The following is a 10,565-nucleotide window of genomic DNA, read 5'->3' as shown; positions in this document are numbered from 1 at the left end:
AAAACAGTTTTAGAAAATATAAACTTGTTTGAATTATTCCTAAGCAATGCATGTTTTCGTTCTATATTGACTCCCCTATATTTCATTATAAAGTTCTAACCGCTATTGCTAGTTCAGATAACCTTCGCGTAATATAGTTAAGGTCACCTATGGATTTTCCGTTTCTAATTTTATTATTCATCAGTTATCCGATGCATTCGTGAAGTATAGTCAAGTTTTATTACTTACACAGTTTTCTTCTTCTAATGGCGCAACAAACCGTTGTGAGTCCTGACATGATGGACAATATTCAATTGTTTAATTTTGTTGTTGAATCACGTTATACGTTATTTAGTAACAGTAATATACCTGACTTATGGAAACCTCTACTGGGATTTATTTTTCGGACTCAGCTTGAACCGATAAACCTCATAGAAATGATTTTACGGTACGTTCCTCCAACTATTTGGTTTCCACACAGTGATAAATTATGGTCTTTCACAAAATTTTGTAGACCTGAAGAAGTGAAAGTGGTCATAGTGGGTCAAGAGCCAAGTGATAGTTATGCTACTGGTCTGGCGTTCAGTAAAGATGTTGGTACGGGGATTTATCCCTCAACAAAGAACATTTTAGAAGAAGTTAAAAGTGATATTGGTGAAGAGAACCTTAGACGAGAATTTCGAACGGATTATGGAAATCTGGACTTATGGGCTAAACAAGGAGTCCTTCTCTTAAATTCAGCTCTAACAAATTCTACATATATAACTCATCAAGGAATAGGATGGAAATATATTTTACTTGAATTAATTAAACAGTTACAAATAATTAATAAAAAAATAGTATTTATGTTTTGGGGAAAAAACGCTAGGGATTTATCCCTTAATGTTGAGGGCTATGAGGGGAACAAACTTATTGCTGGTCACCCCTCTCCAAATAATGAGTATAACAATTTTTCGGATTGCAGGCATTTTTCACAAGCTAATGAATGGTTAGAACAACACTCTATTAAACCTGTAGATTGGTGTCCAGTTCCTCCAGAAAATAGTTCATAACTATGTGAATCATTTTGAAGTGAATTTCTTATCGTTCGGTATGGAATTTTGACGGGGCTAAAATCGTATTTGGCATCATTCAAAAATCGTGACTCGAGTGGTAAGCTTGCTGTATACCGTGATACACATAATATCTATACGCTTATTATTTAATATAAAATTATATAGGTAGGTACGTTACATTAAAAAAATATTTTTAAGATTGAATAAAGGAATTATATATTATTGATTTATTATTTAAAGGCTATAGCGGGATAAGATGGTCAAAAATGCCCCCGCACCGATCAGCTCCGCTGCTTATTTTTTCGATAAAGGATATAAAATTATGCCCTCGTGCAAATTTTTAGCTTCCCAGAGGTTCTAAAACGTCTTCAATCAAGAAAAGAAGAATTTTTAGGTTTTATTTTTTTGTGAGCGCAATTTTACTTTAAAAAATCTGAAAAAATTCAAGAAGTTGTCTCTTTCGAATACAAAACAAACTAATTTTTTTCAGAATTTTGTAATGAAAAATGAGCCCAGGAAAAATTTTTGAAATTTTCAAACAATTTTTAGGTTATGATAATATGATTCGGCCAACTTTTAAATAGTATTTTTTTGTGTACTTTTTGTCCTTCTTTTAAATGGCAGAGGCAGAATTTTTAATATCTGAGCGGAAAGAACGAAAAAATCGAAAAAACCGTTTTTGGCTGTCTCGAGATGCGTCTCGGGACAGCCACTTTTAGGATTTAGGATCCTGACCACAACAACTGAAAAAAAACTGAAATTGTGAATTTTGTCATAAAATTTGGTATGTGGGGTTATAATAATATTTGGAACAACTTTTCCAAATAACTTTTATCGATATCTGTAACGCGAAGCAAATCGAATCGCATATCGAAAATTCACCCTGTTTGTAGTAGGTCGCGTTTAAAATTTAAAGTTCAGTTGACTATTTTAAAAATTGTGAACCATCACCCTGTATGACTGTGCAAAATTTCAAATCTGTATATATTTTTATAGCCGAAACATAGAGGTGTCTTCATCTTAAATGCGACACTGTATCTTATCAATTTGATAATTTATTGCAACTAATATAGTCGTATTATTTATATATTCAAAATATACAATCAAGGTACTGACCAATTCACTAATTTTATCATAAAAAATTCAAATTGATTGCATTGAAGTATTGAACCAATTATTAATGTGTATTAATAAAAAATAATGTTTATATAATTATGTGTAATAATATAATATAATATACTGAGTGAGTTTTATGTATGGAAACCCTCAATTATCTCGGAAATCGCTTGCACTATTTTTATGGATTTTGGTGGGTTGGGGTTTTCTAATGTGGCCGATATTATAGTAATACTTACATTGTTGTCAGATCTTCCGTTTTTCTTAAAATCTAATTAACTTTCTTATTTCAAATAGAACACCCTGTATATTTTTTGCGTTTTGAAGTCCTTAAGAAATACTGATTATTTTCCATGTTATATTCCCTATACCTAAAGGCCATAATTTCGGAGTTATTGCTACATTTATTTAAAAAAACTTCTTAAACAAATTATAAAAATCAATCTTTTCGGCCTGCGTAGACATTACTTTACGTTCTTTGGACCATTGGGAACCAAAAAGTTCTCTTGTAATTTTTCTATAAAGTTAATCGTTTTCGAGTTATAAATAATCTAAAACTGAAAAGAAATCGAATAATTACGATTTTCAAGGTTAAATAACACAAATCAAAAATATTATTTTTGAAACTGCCAAGTATAGAAATTCAAGCTAAAGCCTTATTTTATCAGATACCAATAAGTAATTATTTGAGCTAGTTTTATTCTAAAATATTGTTTTTTAGTTGTTAATGCAGCCCGATCGCCCGTCCTCTCATATGCGCTTCATTAACATTTAAAAATCAATGTTTTAGAATAAAATGTGCCAAAAAATTTTATAGCGAGCCCCTGGAAGAAGGGTTTTGAGTACTCCGCAGTTTCAAAAATAATGTTTTTTATTTTTGTTTTGAAAACTTGAAAATCGTCATTATTCGATTTTTTTCAGTTTTAAATTGTTTGTAACTCGAAAACGATTAACTTTAGAGAAAAATTACAAAAGACCTTTTTTTGTTCCCAATGATCCAAAGAACGTAAAATAATGTCTACACGGGCCAAAAAAATTGATTTTTATAATTTTTTTAACTTTTTTTTTTAATAAATGTAGCAATAACTCCGAAACTATGGCATTTAGGTATAGAGAATATAACATAAAAAATAATCAGTATATCTTAAGGGCTTTGAAACGCAAAAAATTTACAGGGTGCTCTATTTGAAATAAGAAATTTCATTAGATTTCCAGAAAAACCGACAATCTGACAACAATGTAATTATCACTGTAATATCGGCTGCATTAAAAAACCCCTACCCACCAAAACTTACGAAAAACGTACAAGTCGTTTCCGAGATACTTGAGGGTTTTTATACATAATACTCACTCTATTATAAATATTATAATAATTATTATAATAATATTATATTAATACGTATTAATTGGTTCAATATGTCAATGCAATCAATTTGAACTTTTTATGATAAAATAAGTGAATTAGTCAGTATTCTCATTGTATATTTTGAATCTATAAAAAATACGACTATATTAGTTGCAATAAATTATCGAATTGATAAGATACAGTGTGTCGCATTTAAGATGAAGACACCCCTAAGTTTCGGCTATGAAAATATATACAGATTTGAAATTTTGCACAGTCATACAGGTTGATGGTTCACAATTTTTAAAATAGTCAACTGAACTTTAAATTTTAAACGCGGCCTACTGCGAATCCACAAACAGGGTGAATTTTCGATATGCGATTCGATTTGCTTCGCGTTACAGATATCGATAAAAGTTATTTGGAAAAGTTGTTCCAAATATTATTATAACCCCACGTACCAAATTTTATCATAAAATTCACAATTTTAGTTTTTTTTTTCAGTTGTTGTAGTCAGGATCCTAAATCCTAAAATTGGCTGTCCCGAGATGCATCTCGAGACAGTCAAAAACGGTTTTCTCGATTTTTTCGTTCTTTCCGCTCAGATATTAAAAATTTCGCCTCTGCTATTTAAAAGAACGGCAGAAAGTACACAAAAAAATACTATTTAAAAGTTGGCCAAATCATATTATCAGAACCTAAAATTTTTTTGAAAATTTAAATAATTTTTCCTGGACTCATTTTTCATTACAAAAATCTGAAAAAAATTAGGTTGTTTTGTATTCAAAAGATATAACCTCTTGAATTTTTTCAGATTTTTTAAAGTAAAATTGCGCTCACAAAAAAATAAAACCTAAAAATTCTTCTTTTCTCGATTTGAGACGTTTTAGGACATCCGGGAAGCTAAAAATTTGCATGAGGGCATAATTTTATATCCTTTATCGAAAACATAAGTAGCGGGGCTGATCGGTGCGGGGGCATTTTTGACCATCTTATCCCGCTATAGCCTTTGAAATAAAAAAATATGAAAATTTTTTTAAGAAACGCTTTTCTTTAGTTACGAGTGACTAAAATTAAAAATATTATAAAAAAGTCAACTAAAAAGCAAACAATAAAAAAATTAAAATTCGAAGGATTAATCGAAAAAAACTGTTAGACTAATATACAAAAATCTCAGACATTCGTTAAAGAAAAGCGTGGGGCGCCTCTTCAACAAATAAACGGTTTTCACCCCACGTTTTTCTTTAAGGAATGTGTTAGATTTTTTCAATTTTTTAACGAGTGTGTGAGATTTTTGTATATTTAATCAGTCATATGTAAAAGTTTCAAGTTTCTTCATGGTAAAAAACAAGAGAATTTAAGCATTTATTATAGCAATAACAAGAGAAATTTATTTCGTCGAAGCAATGACGGTCGCGATGACGGTCACTATTTCCATACTTTTTCCCCACCGAAAAAGTGCACAACGTCCCTAAAGAAGTTTTCACTTCAATAAAATTACTATTATTATAATAATATACGTACAAAATTTATTTCTTCGAAGCGATGACGGTCGCGATGACATGACGGTTGCGAAATCAATCCTTTTTCCCCAATAATTACATGTACAAAATTTATTTCGCCGAAGAGATAACGGTCGTGATGACAGTCGCGAAATAAATCCTTTTTCCCCATCCTAAAATAGGTTTTACATTTATTTTAAATTTAAAAACTTCTATACAATTTATATAAACCTACACATAATATACCTATATATTATGTACAAAATTTATTTTGCCGAAGCGATGACGGTCGCGATGATGGTCGCGAAATCAATTCTTTTTCCCCATCCTAAAATAGGTTTTACATTTATTTTAAATTTTGATACCACTACACAATTTATATATATGTATACATGCACATAATACAGGGTGATTGATTAGTAGGGTAAAGCTCAATAGCTCCGCTATAGTAATAGATAGCAATAAAAGTTAATAACAAAAATTTTAGCCACCTTTGAGCTTCACATTACAAAATTAGTTAGAATGTTACAGGGTGTTCGATAACACAGTGGCAGACCAAAATTTTGTTTTTTTTTTTAATGGAACACCCTATATTTTATTTTAAATTCAAAATACTGTTAACTTCTCCATCACAAAAATATAAAGGTTTGTTATGTTATATAGGGTATTTACAACGTTATAACCAATTTTATATGAAAATCGTAACAAGTTCAACTCCTTGTATAAATAAAAATAAGCAAAACAACAATGGTTTATTAATGCCATATTTTTTAACGCATTGTCAAAATTTTCAAGAATGGTCGATATTGCTAATTTTCTTTATATCAAATACAGGTTGAGTCAAAACGCAAGTACATTATTTTCTCAGTAATTTTAAAGGGAATACCCTGTATTTTATATCACTATTGAAAAGTACCATTACCCTACTTTAATTTTTAGATGACATTCCCTGTCTAAATTTATTAGTTTTCGAGATATTTTCATTTTTTAATGGACCAGTAGCGTGGCCACCCAAATCACAAGAATTTAATAAACTGGACTGATTTTTTTGGGGTTATGTTAATAATGAAGTTTATAAAATACCTCCAACAACAAGGGATGAGATGAAAAATAGAATAAAAAGTGTATTTCGATGTGTTAATTTACAAATGCTCCGTAGAGTAAGTAGCTCATTCAATGATCGTTTTTAGGCGTACATAAATCTGTTAGGAGATCATTTTAAACACCTTATGTAATTAAATATTATAAATATTTTATTAAAAGTAGCTTATAATTTTTTTCAAACATGTTTTTTTGCAAAATGTATTACTGATAAATTATGTTTCGTTCTTTATTTGTTATATTGTTACATTTACATACAAAGGTAGTGTTTAATTGTCTTCACAAAATATCGTATTTTGTGTTTGTGTGTTTTTTTGTAAAATTTATTACTAATTTTCTTTGTTTATTTGTTGCATTTACATAAAAAGATAGTTTTTCATTGTTTCAAAAATGTTGCATGTAGTGGTTGTGTTTTTGTTTGTAAAATGTATTACTTATAAATTATTTTTATTTCTTTATTTGCTACAGTGTTACATTGATTACCGGATTGATAATCGGTAATCTTCAATTGTCAATTCAGTCATGGCTTACTTAAAATTTAGATAAATTTAAACACCTAAAATAATTTGTTCAGAAAAATGAAAATATCTCGAAAACTAATAAATTTAGGCAGAGGAAATGTTATATAAAAATTAAAGTACGTTAATGTTACTTTTCAATAATGATATAAAATACAGGGTGTTCCATTTAACATTACTGAGAAAATAATGTACTTGTGTTTTGACTCACCCTGTATTTGATATAAAGAAAATTAGCAATATCAATAATTCTTAGAAATTCTGACAATAAATAAAAAAATATGGCATTAATAAACCATTGCTGTTGTACTTATTTTTGTTTATACAGGGTGTTGAACTTGTTACGATTTTCATACAAAATTGGTTATAACTTTGTAAATACCCTGTATAACATTACAAACCTTTATATTTTTGTGATGGACAAGTTAACAGGATTTCGAATATAAAATAAAATATAGGGTGTTCCATTTAAAAAAACATTAACCGCAAGTTAGGTCTGCCACTGTGTTATCGAACACCCTGTAACATTCTAACTAATTTTGTAATGTGAAGCTCAAAGGTGGCTAAAATTTTTGTTATTAACTTTTATTGCTATCTATTAATATAGCGGAGCTATTGAGCTTTACCCTACTAATCAATCACCCTGTATATAACATAAGCGACGACGCGACGGTCGCAATGACGGTCGCGATGACGGTCGCAATGACGGTCGCGATGACGGTCGCAATGACGGTCGCGATGACGGTCGCGAATTCAATGCTTTTTTCCTATCCAAAAATCGCACAACGTTCCTAAAAAGTTTTCACTTCAAAAAAATATATATACAGGGTGTCTGCGTAACTTTGCACCATATGGGAAACTTTTTTAATATCAATTTTAAGAAAAAAAGTCATTCTTTATAAAGTGCTCTGCATAGTCTAAAACCTAAGATATAATCATCAGATATAAAATTTTGTCAACAGTATACGAGGTATGTCAAAAAATATTAATCTCGCTCAAGAGCAAACTACCTTTATACTTCAAAATATCAAAAAATTTTATTATGAAAAGTTATTTGTAATTAAAAACCATATTCAAATATGCAATAACAGCTATATACGTGAAAAAAAAATTTCTGAGATTTTCCTAAATTACCGATTCCGAACATCATTTTTATTTATTAGACATGTAATAACCCTTTTATTAATAATTTTAGGGATTGTCATTTTTACCTTATGTGTCATTCTGTTTTTGAAGTTTTGTTAACTATTATTTATTATTGTTAATTTAGTTTTGTTTCAGTTAAAACACATGTTCAAGAGTAAATCCGCCTATCTTCTTGGTTGCTAAAGATATCATGGAAATTAAAAAAACAAAATGCTTACAAAACATATGACTACAATAACCGTTGTATGTATACTAACATTTGTATTAAAACATTTCTTTTATTTACCCGGGATAAGCACAAAAAAGGAGTTTGAGTGAACCTTTGCACGACTACATTGTAAATACTAAAGAAAAATGTAAAATAATAAAAATTATTATTTTATACGGAATCCGTTTAGTCCTGTCACCAGGGGGGGTACAACGGCCTCCTTAATTCAGATGGACTTACCCAAGTTTTTTTTATGTATTTTGACCCGTGGAACACGAATTTTTTGGGTAACAGTTGATCCGGATGTCGATAAGATTGTTATAAACAAAGAACTTGAGGAATTACATAGCAGCGATTTTTCGCAAAACCAAATATTTTTTTGTATTTTTTGGGTGATTCTCAGCAAAAAATGATCTAACAAGTTTTTTCGTAGGACGCGTAGTTTTCGAGATATACGCGGTTAAACTTTCAAAAAATCGAAAAAGTGCAATTTTTGAACCAAAATATCTTTTGATTAAAAAATAAAGTAGCAATTCTGATTACTGCATTTGAAAGTTCAAGTCAAATTCTATCGGTTTTGATTGTTTGCATTGCTAAAAAATAAGTTTTTATTTGTTAAACAAAGGTATAAACACATAGTGTTTCCCGGGCCCAATGCATGCGTTTTAATGGACGTAATGTACGTAGAAAATCTGTATGCGCGCCTACTCGTTCGATTTCAAATTAGAAATGCATTGAAAACATCATTCAATCACTATGTGTTGATAGCTTTGTTTAACAATAAAAAAACTAATTTCTAGCAATGAAAATAATCAAAACCGATAGAATTTTACTTGAACTTTCAAATGCGGTAAGCAGAATTGCTATTTTATTTTTCAATCAAAAGTTATTCGGGTTTAAAAATTGCAATTTTTCGATTTTTTGAAAGTTCAACCCCGTTTATGCCAAAAACTATGCATCCTACCAAAAAACTTGTAAAATAATTTTTTGCTTAGAATGACCCAAAGAATACAAAAACATGTTTTGTTTTGCGAAAAATCGCTGTTATGTGATTCCTCAAGTTCTTTGTTTATAACAATCTTATCGACATCCGGATCGACTGTTACCCAAAAAATTCGTGTTCTACGGGTCAAAATACATAAAGAAAACTTGGGTAAGTCCATCTGAATTAAGGAGGCCGTTGTACCCCTACTGGCGACAGGACTAGTTAAACTGTTAACGAAAAAATCAACTATGAAAATGAGCGTAATTTTCTATATCCCTATAACTTTTGACGAGCAGTTTATTTTCACATTATCATCTGCTCTAAATGATATTTCTACAAGTATTACAGTCGAAGTAATATTTATTCCGTTTGACAGAAACATATCAGGGTCGTTTGTGAAATACCGAAGAATTTTGTTTATTTCGTTTGATACCCGCATCCTACTTGATACCTTTTGTAAGTTGAATGAGAAAAATTTATCAAGTTTAGAAGAGAGAAGGAGCTGTCAAGAGGGAGGTTTTATTTGTTCCAACAAGTTGATGTATCTATCAGACTATTTAATGTGACGCACACACCGTACACATTTGTTTGCTGTCCATCTGTTGAAAAAGTACACTTAGAAATATATTAAATTTATCTAATTTTATAATAGTGCAGCCGATATGGGAAACAATTGTGCATTTAATGATAGAAGTATATAATTGGGACCACATATACTACACATATTATAAAGGTTCAAATTTAGATATGAGGTCATCTCAGATTTTGCCTTTTACAAAAATGGCGGGCATTCAAAATGGTGACTAGGTATACATATGTGACTAATAGCACGATAACTTTTGAACGAGACGTCAGATTTCAACTAAATTTGATATATAGGTTCTTTTTTGGATGTATAAGGTCGACGTCTTGAACCGGAAGGATCGGTTTACAAAAAGTTTTGTTTTTCCTGGTTTTTATGTAAAAATATGTTGTTTTTTTTCAATTCTTTCACCCTGTATATATAAATTTTTTAAAAAGGTAATAGCGCCATTGAAATGAATGTAAAAGTATTTTTTAGAAAATATTTTGAACTTTTTAGTTATATTAATTATTATTTAATAAATGCATAATAAGCCTGGATCCCGCGTATGAAAAAAAAGTTGATTAATAGCAAGCTGAAAATTTGTTAATAGCTTAAGGATGTCTAGTCGGATAAACTTTGATATAGGGGAACACTGGAACAGGGGCAGTTTTAATTGTGGAACAGGTTAAAAATTTGGAACGGTCCGACCACGAAAACGGCACATTTACTTTGTCCGACAGAACAGACATAAACTCTCCGAACAGAGATTAAACTCTCATGCAAAAATCGGACTGCTATTTATCACCTGTCATAATTCCTGTCATTTGACATATTCTACATGTTCCACTCATTAAAACGTCCATTTTGTGATAGATAGCAGTCTTATTTTTGCATGAGAGTTTAATCTCTGTTCGGAGAGTTTAAGTCTGTTCTGTCGGACAAAATACATGTGCCGTTTTCGTGGTCTGACAGTTCCAAATTTTTAACCTGTTCCACAATTAAAACTTCCCCTGTTCCACTGTTCATATATATCAAAGTTTGTCTG

At 30.2% G+C, this 10,565-nt stretch overlaps 1 protein-coding gene across 1 annotated transcript; it reads left to right on the top strand.

Annotated features, from left to right (window-relative positions):
* The first annotated feature begins 245 nt into the window (after positions 1 to 245).
* On the top strand, positions 246 to 1,031 carry LOC126881754 (uracil-DNA glycosylase-like). Its single transcript, XM_050646227.1, has one exon. It carries the CDS (start codon positions 246 to 248, stop codon positions 1,029 to 1,031), a length of 786 nt encoding a protein of 261 aa, XP_050502184.1.
* Positions 1,032 to 10,565: the final 9,534 nt, after the last annotated feature.

Source organism: Diabrotica virgifera, chromosome 3 (assembly GCF_917563875.1).
Source record: "Diabrotica virgifera virgifera chromosome 3, PGI_DIABVI_V3a".
Lineage (NCBI taxonomy): Eukaryota > Metazoa > Arthropoda > Insecta > Coleoptera > Chrysomelidae > Diabrotica > Diabrotica virgifera.
The sequence above is the reverse complement of the archived record's forward strand: the minus strand, read 5'-3'. Positions and strand labels throughout refer to the sequence as shown.

Coding starts and splice junctions, on each gene's coding strand:
- LOC126881754 (XM_050646227.1), top strand. CDS start 246: ATGGCGCAACAAACCGTTGTGAGTCCTGACATGATGGACAATATTCAA.